The sequence below is a fragment of the Mastigoproctus giganteus genome, chromosome 2, assembly GCF_048544385.1.
Source record: "Mastigoproctus giganteus isolate SK-2022 chromosome 2, ASM4854438v1, whole genome shotgun sequence".
NCBI classification, from domain to species: domain Eukaryota; kingdom Metazoa; phylum Arthropoda; class Arachnida; order Uropygi; family Thelyphonidae; genus Mastigoproctus; species Mastigoproctus giganteus.
In genome coordinates this window covers 156,236,915-156,256,101 of record NC_143576.1, presented here as the reverse complement: position 1 = coordinate 156,256,101, position 19,187 = coordinate 156,236,915, and the positions used below count along the sequence as shown (strand labels likewise).

At 38.4% G+C, this 19,187-nt stretch overlaps 1 protein-coding gene across 1 annotated transcript in view; it reads right to left on the bottom strand.

The window, feature by feature from the left end:
• The window catches only part of LOC150089682 (homeobox protein MSX-2-like), a 59,110-nt gene extending 41,523 nt beyond the window's left edge, over positions 1-17,587 (bottom strand). The window contains exon 1 of the mRNA XM_090368729.1: positions 17,426-17,587. Within this exon, the coding sequence (XP_090224855.1) occupies positions 17,426-17,513 (88 nt within the window). The 5' untranslated portion in view covers positions 17,514-17,587. The remainder of the gene's footprint in view (positions 1-17,425) is intronic.
• Positions 17,588-19,187: the final 1,600 nt, after the last annotated feature.

The following is a 19,187-nucleotide window of genomic DNA, read 5'->3' as shown; positions in this document are numbered from 1 at the left end:
CTGTTCGGTCCCTTACGTTATATCTCATCAACACTACGTGAGTAGTCCAGGTCATTGTCTGATGTCACTGTTAGAAGGTTGTACATGAGAAGTAGGTTGGTGATTTTTCGTGACTCTTTATCTGCCAAGTTCTTGTGCTGTGCTCGTTCAAACCTGAAATACTCGAAAATTATTTCAGAATTCCTCTTAATCCAGATTGCAGCGAATTATAAAATAGCGGGTTACAGCACACTAAGATATCAAACAAGGTTTCGCTGGATAGCTTCCAGTTTGTTGAAGCTCGCCTTCAACGCAACTATTTCTCTTTGGATTCCCAGCGATCGAACCGAAGTGGATACCGGAAGGTACGCATACTTTATGGAGCAGGACAGCAATTCTGTAAGTGAATCTGTAGGTGTCTTTCTATGAAACCGATCTGTTTTGAAAGCTTTAATTTTCAGATGGATGTGTTCCTAAAAGCGGTTATTACTGAGGGTAACACCAAAGTCACTTGATCGCTCTGACAGAATAGGCCTAAGAAGAAAACAAACCTTTATCAACAAACAGATCAATAAATCAACAAACTCCCGATTCAGAAATTGAAAGAATATAAAGCTCTAAGCCTGATCTAGGATCAAAACCTTACATCTGTCTTGCCATTTAAATACTCCCAATCAAATTCTATACTGCTGTGTGAAAAATCGGGCAGGAAATAGTTAGGCTCGATCATTCACGATTTTTCCAGTGGTATTTATTTTAATAAATGTATACGATTATCGTTTGTGTTTGTTTGTTATCCTATCATTTGCGCCTCTCACTCATCTCAAGACACTCTTTGATCTCGAGTAATGGCACCTTCCTTGGTTTATACTGTGGTCTCGCTGCTCACTATTAGCTGACCTGTCATGCGCAACTGCGGATCTTTTAATGTATAAGAGTAAATTCTCAAATCTCGTGTATACTTAATAGACGTGTCCTTCAAATACAAAGTCTGCAACGCCTTTCAATCCGCCTGAATGGGAGTTCCTCGGATAAACCGTATAGGAAAAATAAATGCTTGAAGACTTTCTCCTATACTACATACCCGTTTTTCCTCTTAGACAATTTTTCCTGCTAACTTGGACTTGTTGTTATCTTTCAACTTTTATTAATTTTGAAAAAAAAAACAAAACCCTAATTTTCTACTACCCTAATCTGTTATTTTTCTGTGACGAAACCATACCGCTTTAATTTGAGATAAATATTTCCCTGATGTACATAACTGAATTATTGGTGCCAGAAGAAAGTGAGGATAAGCTTACAAAATACAGCACCTACTAAGACGAAAAGTTCCCTGAGATTCAACGTGGCTTCTTTCTACTGAACTGCCTGATCTTTGAGATGCTGTTACTCGTTGACGCATACGTGGAACTCTTTGGAAGCGTCAAGATATAAAGGATTCTCACAAGCCCTCTTTCTAGTCTAATGTTACTATTGCCGTCCTCTTCATCGTGATGAAAAGGCGGAATTATAGTTCCGTCTAGAGAGAAGATTTTATTGGCTTTTCTTCACATGGTTGTCGAATTACTCGTCTCGGGCGAGTATTGCATGGGCCGCAATCTAGGTAATCAGTAAGATATCAAAAAGCAGTACTGAGTTACATAACAGCTGTGTTGATGTTTCAATCTGTTATCCTTAAGGCAAAGGAGAGAAGTAATTGACCTTCGATTTCTAAATAAACTGATTGTAGGTGAGACTTATTTCCTCTGAGTTATCTCTGATTTAAATTAATTGAGATCTGTAAGAAGGGCAGTTGAGCCGTACTGCACGCCAATTTTTCTAAAATTGTTTTTTTTAAATAATTATCGGTATTTTAAGAGTGAACTAATTTAGACTTTTGGAAACACATTTCATAATGAACTAAAATCTGACAGAAGAGTTCTTTTTTTTTTTGCACAAACTCTGGTACCGATCTAAGTAAAATATTTCGGGCACTTTCGATTATCAGTTAACGTATAGAATCTTTTAATCCTCATTTTTATATAGGCTTTTTTTTTTTAATTCTCATGGATTAAAAAATTCTATATTGTACTCAACAATAATAAAAACCTAACCATGTGATGCAGGAGATATTGTTTAATTTAGTGGCATACACTGAAATATAAAATTTCATGAAAATGCGTCCTTTGGAAGTCGGGTTGTTACATATGGACGGACAAGGTAAAGATAAACTCGTTTTGCGATTACATTTTTTACCCCCGAAACTTGTTTCAAAGCTTACACCTGATTTGAATCTCATTTTTCACACACATTTCACATACCACATGCAAATTAAGATGACATGATCCCATGGTGAGGTAGTTGTTGAGAGCCGATTCAGAAACAGCATTTTATGGGTTAGGGACATGAGGTACAGACAGCAAGCGCGTTTATTCTTCGTTCCGAGAACCAAGCCGTCACGTCAGGGTTGCCAATCTGTTAAAATTATCTGAAACGAACTATCTGCTTGTACGGGTATATTTGCTCTGGACAGCCGTTGGAAGAGTTGACGCTCATCAGTCTCTAACATATGGCTAGACGTTGCAGTGTTGAATCTCATTGTCCACTACCTTTTTAGAGAATGTTACACAATACTAGAAGACTATCTAGAGATACACATAGGACCACTTTGGTTGAAGACATACCTCGACCGCTTATGCCAGCCGTATAAGTCTGTTTCTGTCATACGAAGGAAGTTACCTCTAGGATGGCTTCTATACCATACGATTGATGTGTTCTCCATCACGTCCCGAGAGAGAGAGAGAGAGAGAGAGAGCACTAGTGTAAAGAATATGTTACGTGGACTCAGTGTTGAGGACGAGCACCCCGTCCCAGGGACAAACGGCCTTGGTGAGCCTGTCTTCCCTTCTCCCCATCAATTTATTCTTTGCCGGAACCGACTTTTCTATACAATGTTTAGAGAGGCCCAGGCCAGTGGATCGGTCTGCCTTTCCTCCTCAATATCCTTGCATGCACTCAAGATCAGGGCCGATGTGTATTCTTTACTGTTTGAATTTCGATTTTCATTTCGAATTTGAATGCGTGTCCACGAAATATACAATTTTGGCTTGTACAAGTGAATAAGCGGTTTCAGAATTGAACTCAAAGCCTGCACACCGAATATTCCGTACAAGAAAGACTAAAGAGGATTTCAGAGAGGGATAATTGTTCATTGTCGTGTGGGGGAAATGACTGTGCTTACTGTTTCTCAGGAATTAAACCCCCTTCAAACTGGACAATTACAGCGAATGGGAAGAAATTAAAATAGGAAGAGACGTCAGTCTATTTGTCGTAGTGCTTCGGACCATGAATGCTGCGACTTACGCAGATATTCTGGACAATTGTGCATGTCTTACATCGTAAAAATCTTATGGAAGCTGCTTTTATATTCTCCAACGAGATAGCGGTTGATATCACAATGCAAGGACTGCATGCATGGTTTGAACATTACAGAATAATATCGGAACATTACAGGGACAGTACAAAGCGCTGACCCCAACTCAACTGATTTTCCTTGGAATGAACTAGAATGAAGGCAAGGCCAAGATGGCAATCATCGTTAATGAAACTCAACGATGTTTTAAAGGAGGATTGGACACAACGTTATCCGCTTTAGACCAGAAATTAATAGAAGGCATTCTACGATCAATTGAAGCAGTCATTAGGGTCAAAGGTGGGACGACATACGATTAATTTCTTTAAATAAATACATTTTTGGTCATAATGTATCCCATAACTTTTGGTAGGATGGAGTACTACTTTCAAATATAATGGGGATAAACTTCATCCTGCAGAACGATAATGCTCTTCAGCTTGCACCAGACTGGATAACCGTTATGGATGAACACAATTGTCCGTGCGGCTTTTTAGTGTGAGCTTCTGACCTCTGTTATTGTTCGGGACTCTTTTGACAGACGTAGTTCTACTATCCGACCACCTTAATTTCTGTAGGAGCCTTAAAATCGCTCTCAACCAGTAGCCTTCATTGCTACCCTGTCTTCTTGATAGCTTGTAGCACAGTTGGTAGAATCGCCGTCATTCCCACACCGGATGGAAAGACCTGAGTTTCAATCTCGTCGACGGTGAGGTGAGGAATTTTTTTAGAGCTTTTTAGTAAAATGGCTGAGTTAGTCGATCTCAGGCGAGGATAAGATGGTGTTTTTTTTTTTTACCGGAAACTTGGGTTTTTCGTCCACAGAACACATGCAGTTTACAGGCATTATATATTTGGGGTGTTAAGCGCATCAGAGACTTACGGCATAAGTCTCTGATGCGCTTAACACCCAAAAATAACTTCTCGATAACCCTATCAACAGAATGTAGTATTACTGTAAGTCTTGTAATGCAGTTGGGAGAAGGATCATACGATCCATTAATCGAAAATGACTTTCCATCCGTTATTTCATTCTTGATAAAGTATCCTCCGTGCTTGCGTGTATATTAATTGCCATTAAGGAAATCAGCTGTCACTTTCTATTTACCAGTCCACATCACCTAGCTCAGAAACTAAAGTCGAATACTTCACGATATACTCCGTTTTCTGACTGACTGCTTATGGACACAGTGTATTGAAAGTAATAGCTTTAAACAACAAAATGAATATTTCTTTCCAGAAGGAATTGCTGAAGATCACTTTGATGTTTGTAGAACCAAATAGTTCTGTTTTACTTATGTGGTTGGAGCAGCATTTATAAAGATAAGAATATTTCATTTGATAAAGCAGTTGTCGAATAGGGTAACTAAGAGTAAGAAGTGTATACACCAATGCTAGGAGTATAGTTAATAAATTTGATGAAATTCAAGTGCTGGTCAAGAAAGCAAAAGCGTATATTGTTGGGTTAGCAGAGACGTGGTGCCACACGGATATAAGCAGTGTAGAATTGGAATTTGGGAGTACAATGTGTACAGGAAGGGAAGAGGGGTTATTCTGTTTAAGAGAAACAAAATCTAAGGAAGTGCATTCAATTGACATTGGTGGACAATGCAATGTTGACAGTGGGTGTAACATAAGCACTGGGGAAGGAAAAATGAGAGTAGTTTGTGTTATTGGCCTAATGAATTTGATGAGTATAATGAGCAATTGTGCAGAGAAATAGAATGGGCCAGTAAATCAGTGTCTTATAAAGGGGGATTTTAACTTTCCAGATATTGACTGGAATTTGTGGGTTGGTCACTGGCACACTAGCAAGACTTTTGTGGATTTATTGGATGATTTTTTTCTACAGCAACATGTTCGAGATGCAACCAGAGGGAGCAATACTCTTAATCTGATTATCAGCAGTGATTCTTCGTGCGTTAAGAATCTGTAGATAACGGAACCACTAGGTGGCAGTGATCACAGTTTTACTGATGTGGGATTTATTGTGTGATGTGGGAAAGGTGTAATTACCATCAGGGGTAAAGGGAAGGGTTTTTGCTTTCGTAAAGGTGACTACAATGGTCTCAGACAGTTTTTCAAATGTATACACTGGCACCAACGGATGGTGTTACCAGCAGCAAATGCTAAACGGGAAGCATTCAAGGCAGTAATCGTGGAAACTACTAGGCTTTTCGATTAAGAAATACTGCTCAAGGTGCTTAGGCCTAAATAGATGCCAGATGAACTAATGAGGCTGGTGGCAGAGAAGAAAAATGCATGCAATGTATATAAATTCAGGCAACATAGAAGTCTATGATATAAGTTAGTCTATAATCAAGTCACAAAAGAATTTAGGCAAGAGAAGGCAGATTACAAGAAATCTTTGGCAACTGATGCTAAAAAAAAACAAACAGCAAGGGTTTCTTTAGATATATAAATTCTAGAGAGGAAGGGGATGAATCAGATTGGTCCATTTGATATCGATGGTTCGAATGTTGATGATCCTTCTCAGATAGCTGATAAACTGAATGAGTATTTTGCATTGCACACATGAGTTATTCAAAGAGGGGAATGCCAGACGTTTATCAAACTCTAACAAGAAGCTAAGTGATTTTGTAATAACTGAGAGCAAAGTGGTGGAGAAATCCTTGAAGTTAAACATAAGGAAGGCACCTAGGGTGGATGGGATCTATCCAGTCATATTAGAGGCAGCAAAGGAAGTAAGCAAATCCTTAGCCATAATTATGAAAGCTTCCTTGGACTCGGGGGAGGTACCCATGGACTGGAGATGTGCAAATGTGTTCCCAATTCAGAAAGGTGACACAGATAATTACAGACCTGTTAGTCTAACTTCTGTTCCAGGGAAAATGAAGTCACTGGTTAAGGGATCATCTAGCTGTGTTTAAACTATAACAGCGATGCAGTTATAGTTCAGACACAGCATGGGTTTGTTAAGGGGGAAAGTCTTGTCTCATAAATTTGATTGGATACTATGATGTGGTCACAAAGGACCTGAATGGAAAGAATAATTTTGATATCATATACTTGGATTTTAGGAAAGCTTTTGATACTGTGACACATAGAAGATTACTGTAAAAATGGAGCAATATGGTATTAAGGGCAAGTTACTACAATGGATAAAAGGATGGTTTAAGTGGGAGAAGACAGAGTGGTTATCAATGGACACGGCTCTTCGTGGACTAATGTTATTAGTGAAGTCCCCCAGGATTCTGTGTTGGGCCCATTGTTTTTTCGGTATTTATCAATGATATTGATGAAGTTATATCAGGGTTAATGTCTAAGTTTGCAGGCGATACGAAGGTTGGCAGGGTTGTTAATCATAGTACGCTACTGCAACAGGATCGGGAAAAGTTGAGCCGATTGGCTCAACTTTTCCCGATGGCAACCGAAGTTTAACATTTGACAAATATAAAATACTGCATATGGGTAGCAGTAATCCCAGAGTAACGTATCAACTGGCTGGTACTACACTCCGGGTGGGGGAGAATGAAAAGTACCTGGGGGTAATCGTGCAGTCAGATATGGAGTTTTCTGAGCAGTGCAGACAGACTGCTAGAGTAGGTCATGTCAATGAATGATATGCAGGAATTTTGCTAGCAGGGATAAGGAGGTGATTGTCCCCTTGTATAAGGCGATGGTTAGACCACACCTTGAATACTGTATACAGGTCTGGAGGCCTCATTTTAGGAAAGATGTAGAGCTGCTGGAACGAGTGAGAGAATGGCAACGAGATTGGTGAATGAAACAAAGGGTTGGTGTTACCAAGAAAGGCTTAAGTTCTGTAAACTGCAGCTTCTGGAGACTAGACCTGCGAGATGATCTAATTGAGGTGTATAAGGCCTTGAATGGATTGAGCAATATTAATGCTAATGGGATTCTTCCTCTTGCTCAGATTACTCACCTGAGAGGGCATAAATTCAAAATGAAGAAAGACAGTTGTAGAATAGATGTGCGGAAATTCGTATTTAGCCAGCGGGTGGTTGATAGTTGGAACAAACGTCCATTTGTTGTAGTGGAGGCCAGCAACTTAAATAAGTTCAAGGCAGAACTAGACAAACATTTGGAGTGAATGGATGGGTCAATGGGAAGGGTTTTTCTTTTTTTTTTTTTCTTTTTTTTGGCTGATGCTATATAAGCTTGCTTTCTTGCATCATATGCAAAAAAGCAAGATCAGCTAAATAATTTTTTCTGTTTATATTCCGGCACGACAACCAAGTCAGTAGAGTTTTTACAATAAATCGTCAATACAAATATTTATCGTAATTAGTAGTCACGGGCTTGAACCCTGGTCCACTCAAGGAACGCGTGCTATGCACTGTCGCTCCTGACCACCGGGCTATGTCAGCTACTTCGAAGTCATCGAAGAAATCACCCGGAGTTATGAGAAATCCAACCATATAGTATAGTATTCAAAGTAGATGTGTAAGATCACGATAAAAAAAAAGGTAATAATAGGAACAATATTATAATTTAAATATTTAGTCTCTTTCGAGGTGTGATAAATAAGAGCGACAGTCCAGAATGTATTATGAATATTTAGGCAGAGATGAGTGAGGAAAATTTTATTATGTAGTCATAATTAAATGCTGCTATAAACTGGACTGATAGGAATTAGTAAGTCACAAAGAAAAAATTTAAGCAGGAAATTGATTTCGACAGTTAATTTAATTTTTTTATTTTGAAAATTTTCAAAATCGACAGTTTACTTTTGAAAATTAAAAAAAAAAAAAAAAAAATCTAAGTTATTTGGTACACTTTTCCCATCACTGTTTTAGCACTCCTTGCTTAACGTCAGTTGCTGTGGTAACCAATGACTCATATCATATTCAATCTTTCGCCAGGCTGTTATTTAAGTGCAACAAGCAAACGAAAATCACCAGGGGGAAGTGAGGCCGGTAGGGAGGATGTTTAAGCACTTCAACCCCGAATAATTAGTGGTATCTGTAGATTACATGCGCTGTCAGGAACCTTACATTTTCATGAGAAATCCCGTCGTGGGTAACATCTTCTCCCCACTCTCCCCCCCACTAGGTGGAAAATACCCGACTTCGAGTCTCGTCAATGACGTCAGGAATTTTTATGGGCCTTTTTCGCATGTCTCAGGAGAAGGTAGCATGGTGTTCCCCCCCCCCCTTCCTGGAAACTGGAGTTTATCTTCCAGCCAACAAAAATCGACCAGAGAACACACGGAATTTACGGACAGTATATACGAAGCAGTATGGTCTTATGAGCAACAACACCATGCAGAATCTGTGTTCTACGGCTCAATAGTCCAGGCTGTTTTCTGAGAATTTATTTCTTTCAGAAATACGCAGCCCAATGGGTATTCACATCTATAAACATTTTGAAAATACACAAGGACGTCGTGAGAGTCCCAGGAAAGTTACCGTGACCTTCACCATTACCAATAAACAGATTTAGATTGTAGGTAAATAAAAATTCCTCGAAAATCCTACCTCTGTTGTCCAAGACACTGCTGAATCATAAGAAGGATTTTGAGTTAGAATCAGTTGTAATTATTAAATATATGGGATTTAAAGTAGCAAACACCTGTTCTAGATATCTTTGTGATAAATTAATATCTTCTGATGGTGGACAATATAGTGATAGTAAGTAGAATGAGAACTAATCAAGTGGTCAAGTATAAATAAACTGCGAATATCTGCCACAAAAACAAAACTGAGGGTTTTTAAGGGCAAGTTAGATCACAGAAGACCTCCTAATATAATGATAGACGGAAAGCAAATCTCTTTTGTACCTGAATTAAAACATCTTGGCGTAATTTTAGATGACAGGTTAACCTTCTCTCATATTAATCACCTCGCCTCGAAGATTAAAAAGTTCACTGGCAATTATCCGCATTTCCAAATCGGACTGGGGACTAAATAAGAAGACTGTCTTACTATATTATACAGCAGTATTCGTACTAATAGCAACATATGCTTCAGGAGTCTGGTTTCATAGAGCCGTTAATGTTAAACTCCGTTCCAAGCTCATCTCCATTCAACGGATTATGCTGCTGGCCATGCTCCGAGCCTGCAGGACAGTGTCCTCTGCAGGTCCTTACTTGGAGTCTTACCACTAGACCTGCGTGTCATCTTCAAAGGACTATACTATCGTCTAAAGCACAGAATTCCTGGCGAGATTCTCGGCATCTCATGCAACTTAACTGCTAATATCAAAGACGAGAAACGGAGAATCTGGAATGAACTTATCTGTGTGTGTAGCAATCACATCACGATGGGATTCCGGTACTACTGGTCAAGTTACCCGCTCTTTTGTTCCTGCAGTTACCTTCCCTCTCAACAAAAACGTCCGCCAGTAGTTTTCTCCCATCTTAGTAACATCGTATATACTTACTGGGCACGGCTCCATCAACTCCAAACTATTTCAATTTGGCTTGTCCGACACCAATCTCTGCTTGTGTGGTGCTGAGGAAACCTGGACGCACATTCTGTATCGCTGCAACCTGTACCACGACGACAGATGTACACTACAAGCTGCTGTCAGCAACTTCTCTGAAGGAAATGAAGTGGCACTGACTGAAAATTCTCAATCGTTCTCAGCTCTAAAACAATTTTGCCCTGATGTTTTCACCAAAAGAAAGCAACTCTTCTGAAGTCTATCAACAACAAGGAGCCAACCCAATACCCGCAATGTCTATCGATATCTCTTAAAACTGATATCACCTGCTATCTCCTTTTTTTAGCTGGTACCCCAGTTTGGACAGCTGTGGGTACGGGTTAGCTAGCACCCACTGGTATAGCACTGCCACCAGAGGGTGAGGTTTTCGTTTTTCCTAAGACAGAAAAAGACTGCTGCCTTGTGGTTCCTGTGCCACAATTTATATTGATATGGTTTGCATTGTAAACCCGTACAGGTTCATTAAACTTATGACAGTGTAATTAGCATGATTATGTATATCATTGTATATATGTACATAGCGGATTTGCCAGTTTCTGGCTAGGGGCCGCTTGTTGTTTTTGTTAATAAAGAAGAATTACCAGTAAACAGTCACTGAGATTAACCGTTATGGTCGCAAACACAAATAAAACAACTTTGTACCACTACAGAATGTTCACAATCGTTCATTTAGTGTTTATGGTGCTGAGTCTGGGTGCAACTTTTACCGACTTCTCCCCGTGCAGTAGTGAGATTGTGCGCGTTCGTTGTGGTAAAGAATGGAATCGAGTGTTTATTTCAGTTATGACATTGCATACATTGACGCCTGAGATTATTAGCGGTTAATGTTTTCAAGGTCTGTTTTTCTGTATGCAATATCCAAGTATTCCGGAGTTAAAACTGTGCAGTGTGGTTCGACTTTATATATCTCTGCCATGGTGTAAGATAAGGTGTAAGGTATATTGATGTCATGCGGCACCAGGGGTTTCCACCATCTCCGCATTGCTTTCATTGTAGGCGTACCAGTTTGCTGTGAATGCCAGTGGTTTAAAAGTATGTGGGTATTGTACATATGTAATGTCGTGTACCGTTGTTCATCTGGTCATTTAGCCGCTGGACCCCTGCTGAGCCCGACGTTGCCCCACCTTTTCCCCGTGGAGGCAGACCAGGAACCCAGTAGACTTAGTTACTCTGGCAGGTCCCGCCGCTTAATTTCCTGAGATTTCGGCGACTAGGACCTATATAAAATAATGTATGTGTATATACTCATTTCGCTTGTCTGCATATAGCATACATTGTATGCCCGTACACACCGCTGGGGAGTTTGGTATTACGTTGATGGATAGGCCGAGACTGGGCGAAGATTATTTTGAGTGTTGTTAAATTTAGTGTGTGGCGTTCGTGTTGTATATAGGTGGCGTATTAGGGGGGAGACAGAGGACTGGGGGTTAAGATAGAAGTATGGGAGTGATAGAGGAGATTCCCCCAGTTGGTCAGTGAGACGTGCCCATTCCTCACCAGAGAAGAAAAGGGGGGGATTCGGGGGGGGTACAAAATGTCTCCCCCCCGCTGTGTTAGGGTTGGAAACCAATCGAGTCAGGTGCTCTATTCTGATCTCCGAGACTTGATGGCAGCGAAGTTGCATGGTTCAGGTCCATGCGTCCCTTTTGCAGGTTCAGGGTTGAAGTCAGTCACAGAGTAGTAGACCATGTCCTTTTATTCTCGATGGAGGTGTGGAATTTGTTGTGGGAATAGTAGCTTGTCCCGGTGTTTAAAAAAAAAAAACTATGAAAATTCCCTCCTCGTCCTCACAGGATTCGTACTCAAACCTTTTTTCCGCTGAGTGGGACAGCGATCTTCGCCAGTGTGTAATGATTTTAAGACTGCTCTCCGCAATATGGCAAAGATGTGGTTAGTGCGGCTCGGGTGTGCTCGTACCACACGTTTTTCAATTGACCGTCATTCGAGCACACTAAACTGCAAAATACAGTAACGACTTATAAAAACTGATTAGTTCATTTTTCTGACTTATATGATCGTTCTGGAGCATAAACAGACTTTGTAATTCTTAAATGGGATTAAGAAGAGTGGAAGGTAATAAATTAAAGGGCATTTTAATTATTTATGTAAGGACACATCAAGAGAAAACTCAATAGTAACAGTAATTCGAACAACGAAAGTATTAACGATGGTTGGTTCCAAGATTCTATCCAGAAGGTGACTTTAATATTTGTAATTAATCCGTGTTGTGTACAGGTTTCACGTGTTTCTCTTAACTACAGACAGAACTGAATTAAGAATTGAAGGGATTCTGATTTGAAGTTGCGTTTTAATACAAGGCGTGTTCATTTAAAATGTGAAATTCACAGTACGAGGCTTGATTATACAATAGTTGGCGATTCTTCTTGAAATAATTAAGGTTAAAGAGGAGGGGAAAGGAAAAAAAAACTGGTAAGATTCAAAACTATACTTATGCAATTGGATATGTCGGCTACTTATAAGGGCAATGGGCCAACGACCTCTATAATGGGAACAGTGAGAAAGTTTGAAGATGTAACATAATTTGCTGTACTCTCTATACAGTGGATTGATAAGCGTAAATAAACTGTTAGCTGAATTACTAATATAAGTAATAACAATATTAAAGACTGTCAACAGTATGCTAATTAGTTTTGCAACTCTAGGTTGCGATATGAGATCGCGCTTTCATTTTATATATAGTTACCTTGACTTCCATGAGAACCTTGGTACAGTTAGTGTAGATCGGGGTGAAAGGTTTCACCAAGACATCATTAACTTAGAAAAACGATACCATGGTGATGGAATGAAGCAATGATAACCGACTACTGTTCTTGTTTAAAGAGGTTCGTCTGCTCCTCACGAAAAAATTGTCAAAGATGTGTAAATTCGCTCATATAACAAAATCAAAAGTATCACATTACTAAATCTACGCTCAAGGTAGTTCTGGCAGGCTGCTCGTGTCCACACTAGCTTCTGCTGATCACTATATGGAAAACTACTGATACCTCCTGTGAAACTGTTCTTTCCGATGAGTATATAAAACAAACTTTTCATATGTTTGCTAGTGTTATTTATCTATAGAGAATTAATAATAACAAATTGAAGCCGGTTGAAGTTTTAGCTGGGACAACAGATGATGCTCGTACTCATTTTTAAACAATTTTTACGTCTAAAAAGAAATGAAATTATATTACAATTTAAAAAATTGAAAAACGCAGAAGTACGTTACTATGTTGAAATGCATAGTGAGATACAGGAAATACCAGCCAAATGAGTGTTACGTGAGTTGGTTTAAAAACAACCGCTTACTATTCATGCGTAACAGCAATTGTCCAATTGTGTTTTGTAGTAATACAAGGAATGCTGTTGTTTTGTTCCCCAATCTCTTCATGATTATCTGCGCAGGTGAAATGTGCGAAAAAATGTGTACAACCCAAGAAAATTTTCTATAGGTATCAGTGATTGGCACCACATTATAATGGTAAATTAAAATATTTATTAATATTAAACAAACAATTTTTTTTTCTAATGTTGTCCCCTGAAAATCTAGAATATAAAAAATGTGGGTTTATTGACTTGAAGAAACACTAATGAAATTGAAAACTGTTTTAACTGGACTGACACATTAATATTTGCTAAGCAAAGATCCAGTAAATATTTTCTGTTCACTTTTATTCCTTAAATGAACTAAGAAATAGACAAACAGACAACGCTAATATTAACTGTCACCTTAAGGCAGCTGTGTCACTTAAGACTGAGGTGTAAGAAGCTATAAAATATTACTGTACATGTGTTGGCACAAGCGTTCATTATGTATGTAACTAATAAAGTTTTCTACAAAATGCATAAATTTCATATTGTGAAGCTAGTCACCACGACTTGTCTCGGTCTTTCACTTCCCATACACAGCACTACTGCCGAAGGAGAAGTATGTTGCTATTTATTTGAAATACGTACTATATGAAGTTCAAGATCGATGCAGGTTGATAACAAAATTCGAATGAACTATCACCTTCATAATCTCAATGCGATGATAAGTCTCCAAATGTCAAATGCCATAAAGATGCATCAATGAAGAGTTGTATTTTGTATCAAATTAAATTTGCCCTTAGTAATTGTATGTGTAGAGCTTAATCACTGTTAGTTTATTGATATAAACTAGAAATTGAATGTTTTTATAATTTTCTTATTAATTTAATTATTAATTGCCAGAAAAAAAAAAAAGCAAAATTACCTAGATGTTGTACATATGATGTACAATATTACCAACACAAAAAGTTGTATAATCTGATTACTTAAACTTTTATAGCTAACCGCAGGAGTTTACTTCCAGATTCTAATAATATATTGTACTCTAATCAGCGGGTAGATAAGCAGAGATTTAAAGCGCATGTCACATTAGTTAAACAATTAATTAGCATTAATCTGTTATTTATCTCAATGTTGATGAAGCTGCTAACTTTATCAACTAAAGCATTGAACGTTCTCACATTAGGACCTTATAATAGCTTGGATAATCGCAAATCATCAGACTGTACTCATAATTTTACTCTCTGACTGGTAATGAATGAAAAAATAAATTTGATTCTGTTGCCATAATCGATCTATTCTGGAACTTTGCTTTATTTAAGACAAAGGCGCCATTTTATTTTAAAATATTCGGTAAAGTATATTTAGATAACTAAATCATTATTTAAACTTTTTTGAGGTAAAAATATGGGTAGGGAGTTAACAAAGATGTCATACAGAATTAAAATTGTGACAATAAAATAGAAGAGCAAGTATTTGGTTTTTATACACATCCTTTTTAGTTGTGACAGATCGGTGGTTATTCCTAAAGAATTGAAACTGTGACAAACAGAATAGTATCGCAATTATTTCGTTTTTAGGATGTGTTATATTCTTCTAAGTAAAAGTAATGAGCGATCAGTGGTTATTCCTACAGCCGGGATTTTTAAATTACAGAATAAATAGTAGTCAACAAACTTTTTAAAATACTGAAATCAGTTCGATTCGGTTATTGAGGAATAGGACTAAAAAGGAATTGTTGGAAGGCCGAGTTTATAGTAAAAGAAATTGATAAGAAAGCACGAACAAGTGGAAACAGTTAAAAAGAGATGAACGGAAAGATTGTTTATACTTAATAGAAACAACCACATAGTCAAAATTAAGATGCTTGGAGTAAAAATTTAGATTAGATTAGCTTAGAGTAAGAATTGAGAGAATGCAGTCAACTTTTATAGCAAGAAAAGTGTGATCGTTAGATGTCTTAACAATAATTCATCTCAGCTATATTGTATCCTTTAAACCTGTACAGAACGATTGCTGATAATAATGAACTTTGGTGAGGGGGGGCAGAATCGAACAGCCAAAGTGTTCATCTTGTTACTAGCATGCTAATTACTCGACTACCGACCCCTTTAAATGCAAAGAAGGTTGTTTGCTGTTCAAACACCACCTTTATTTAATTGGATCCATAGCATGTAAACTGAAATAATTGCACAGGAATACTCCAAAGACTCAGTTTCCAGTTGTGGACCATGAATAGTTGCTATTTGTTCCGTTTTTAGTTTATGCCTTATAGGTTTAGTTAGGATAGGGCCTAGTTTATAAAATTGTAACTGTTTAAAAGTGACATTTTAAAAGGTCTAGATCACACAGCTCGTATTTCTAGGCCTAGAACTCCATGCAGAATTTAGATTCCTTTCAGGAATCTATCAATCTAAATTCTGTCATGTTAGATTCCTGAAAGGAATCTAACATGACAGAATATAATTACTGAAGGTGCCAATAGTAGCGTTTACGTGCGATTACTGTAATGTTAGTTTTGATGTTCTCTTAATATGCCTTCAATGCTCTAAACTCATCTGGCCAGAGTACCGTAAAGGTTAATAAGCTGCATCGCAATGTTTCCAGTTTGTGGACGATAATAGTTGCTTATTTCTGTAACTAAATTAATGTTTGTGTATATATATTAGCACTGTAAAACCATATTGAAGTACAGCGTAATACAGATAATTTATTTTTTTAAGCCTTCCGCTGGTTTATTTCGTACCACTATGGCGATCGCTGACTAGTGATTTCAGCAATCACTATAGTTGTCAACACCTCTGGCGCTATGTAGCGTCGTGAAGTATAAACAGAAAATCTGTTTATAAGAGAAGCTAAAATGGGGACTTTTAAGTATGCCTTTCATAATAGTAAAGTAAAACCTCTCGCTGAATCACTCAATTTATTAGATAGGTGTATTATTCCACAGATGCCTCGGTTTCTTGAAGAGATGGTGAGATTGCCAACTTTGCTATGCGTCGAATGTTAATAAAAATAATCAACAATAGAAGTGATCACTTTAAAGTGATTTTTGAAACAAATTAACTTCAGCAGGTCAATTGGTCTTTCTCTTCAGTATATCATTAATGAAGTAATAATTATTATGATTGGTTAACTTTGTAAACGTGGAGCATAGGTCACATGCAACTGGTTGTGACAGCCCACATGTTCTTCGACTACCAATTTACGAGTGTACTTCCAATTACAGCTTTATTTCGTAACATTCAACTGCTTCCTGTCCAGAGGACTTCACGCGCCATTATTCTCACAGCATGTAGACAGCTGTATGACAGCTTTGATCAGGTGGACAAGCAATGCTGACTTGCCTATCGATTGCTTTATTGGTAGGATCCTACTTACTGTCTCCATGACAGTATAATGCTTTCATCAGTTGTCAGAGTTCAAATCCCTTGGAAGAGTGGAGGAATTCTTTAAAGGCCGCTTCAATCATAGCTTGCAGTTAGACCAATCTCATACTGAAGGAGTAGGTCTTCTCCCACGAATTATTCCAGGTTTTCATGAAAATCGGTTCACTGTATGTATACAGGAACGTGGTACAGAAATAATATACAATAAAAACCATATGAACTGGCATACTGTGACCACTGGAGTCGATGCTCCAAAATAATCAATGAATCCTGTTTACTTGCAGAAATTGCCATGTTTTTTAAATTTAAAACAACGCGAAATGAAATGCATCTCCTCATAACAGTGTAGACCCACAGACAATGACTAACTTTCGCACAAATACAAAAAAATATTAATTTATTACCATAATTTGGAAGCGGTGATTACTTCAGAGTATTGTGCTTCTTCTGAACACTGCCGAATGTTTCAGAATTCTGAGTTGGTTGCCTAGTACACTAAGCGTGACGTACGCTTGACTTCACGCACGTGCACAATTTTACGCTCTGCTGCGCGTACATTGCGATGAACAGGTGGCAGTGCAGTCACACTCCGACACACGCAAATATAGAATCTATAAGATAGAGCCGGACCAAGATATGAAAAATAGTCGCAAGGACATCGGAAATAAATAAACAGGTAACCTTCAACAAATATATATTTCCCGTTTTCTCTATTTCCACTTTGCTGTAATTCATTTTTTTACGCCGTTTGAGAATTATCGAAGTAGTCTCTATTAGGGAGTTTAAATGTGCCCAGACGGGTTCGTTTACAGCAGAATTGGAGCTTAACCTAATTGTCTGATAAGGGTGAGTTGCGAAGAGCTTATTCAATAATCTACAAACGGGTTATTTCTACCAACTTACTACACACTTGAAATGCTGCACTTACTTGTGTTCGATGGCACGGAAGAAACTCGCCCCTCGCTGAGCCACGGTAGCCCCGCAGGCGGAGAGCTCGAAACGCTGCTACAGGACATGGAGCAGCCGGCGGCAGAAGGAACGAGCGATAATCTGATGCCTCCTGCTGCGGCTATGTCCACATGCGGCGGAGGTTTAGAAAAGGCTTCTTCGTGATGCTTACAAGACGTTTTGCGGAGGATGTCTTCCACGGTGAAGTTCCTGCACGGGCGAGAGATGTTAAAGAATAGAGAGTTCGTAGTGGGAGGGGTTTCCACGGAAGTGTTAAACTTCTCGTCATCTTTTGGCGTCACGGAAGCTAGGAGGGAAGCAACCGAGAAGGAGATTAACTTGGAAGACGTCTTGTCCGATGTTTTGCCACATGAAATCGAGTGATCGTCAAGTCTTAGCCTGTTGCTAGCGCACGGAGTCAAATCCATGTTTTTTTTTTAAGTGATCAAAACGAATGTAAATGAAACTACGAACTTCACCTTGCAGAGTAACTTGAACTCGCTGGGATAATGCGATATACTGCTAAGCGAGCGCAACAAGAATACATTATTTTTAAGATTCCAGACCGTTGTTTCTCAATGAGGCAACGAGATCTCGAATCAGCAGTCCGTTATCTGCAACGGATGTTTTTACTGCAGACATATTTATCCTCTCACTGATAAAGCAAAAGCAATGCGTTATGGCTCCCGTGCTTCGTCGGTAAGTCGCGTGCCAGCACTGAAGACCCCTTACAACTAGCTCTCAGCCACCTTCTCCGCCCCTTCCTCTTTCCCGACCAAGGGGCGTGGTTAGGAAATTCTTCATCTATCCTCATTGGCCAATAATCGTTGCCATTATAGGTAACACTGGGATTTATCAGTAACTGATGGGAAGTCGTCGAAATGAATAGCGAGAATTATTTGTTTATCGTAGATTATTCATTTATACGTCGAATAAGCGGAATCACAGGCGTAATTGATTCGAAAGATTGTTTAACTTACTAACATAAATAAATGCTATCCAGTTCATAGGAAAAAAAAAAAAGCATCTTTGAACTTGCTTGTGGTAAACTTTCTTCAATGACGCATAGAGAAATATGAAGTGTTCATATTAGGATAAATTATCAGGTGCTTATTTCGTTGATTGAAAGAACATAGTTTAGTTTGAAGCTATTCTAAGACCTTAAGGAATTTTCGTTTTATCTATTTGTTTTTTTCTGTTCAGTACAGTTTAATTGGGCCGGATTTATTTTCACAAAGAGACAAATATCATACAGACAAATTATGCTTATTATTATTATATTTGTCATACAGACAAATGAACACCTAATTAACGAAATTATGCTTCTGATTTATGAATAATAGCTACGCACAACTCTTGCTCTTCACCCCCCCCCCCCCCTTCCAAAACTATGAAATTTTCACTTCGATTCCAAATCCCAAATAATGCCTGATGAACGAGTGTCTCATTTTGATGGTATTTTTCTAATGAAACTGTACACCCACGGAAACTTATTATTCGCCTTGGACATCGCATTTAAAACCATCGATTTTAAGTTTATAATGATAAACTTTCTCATTTTATTACTATAAATATGTCTTGTTTTCCGAGATCTTTTAACGTTTCTCATTTTAACATTTAAGCTGATCAAGACGACGAGAAATCAGCCGTAGTAAGGGCCGTGCAACAGGTCAGAAGACCTAGGACTAAACAGAAGTCATTTTGTTCCTTCTCATCTGTTCCGGTTGTTTTTATAAGTTAAG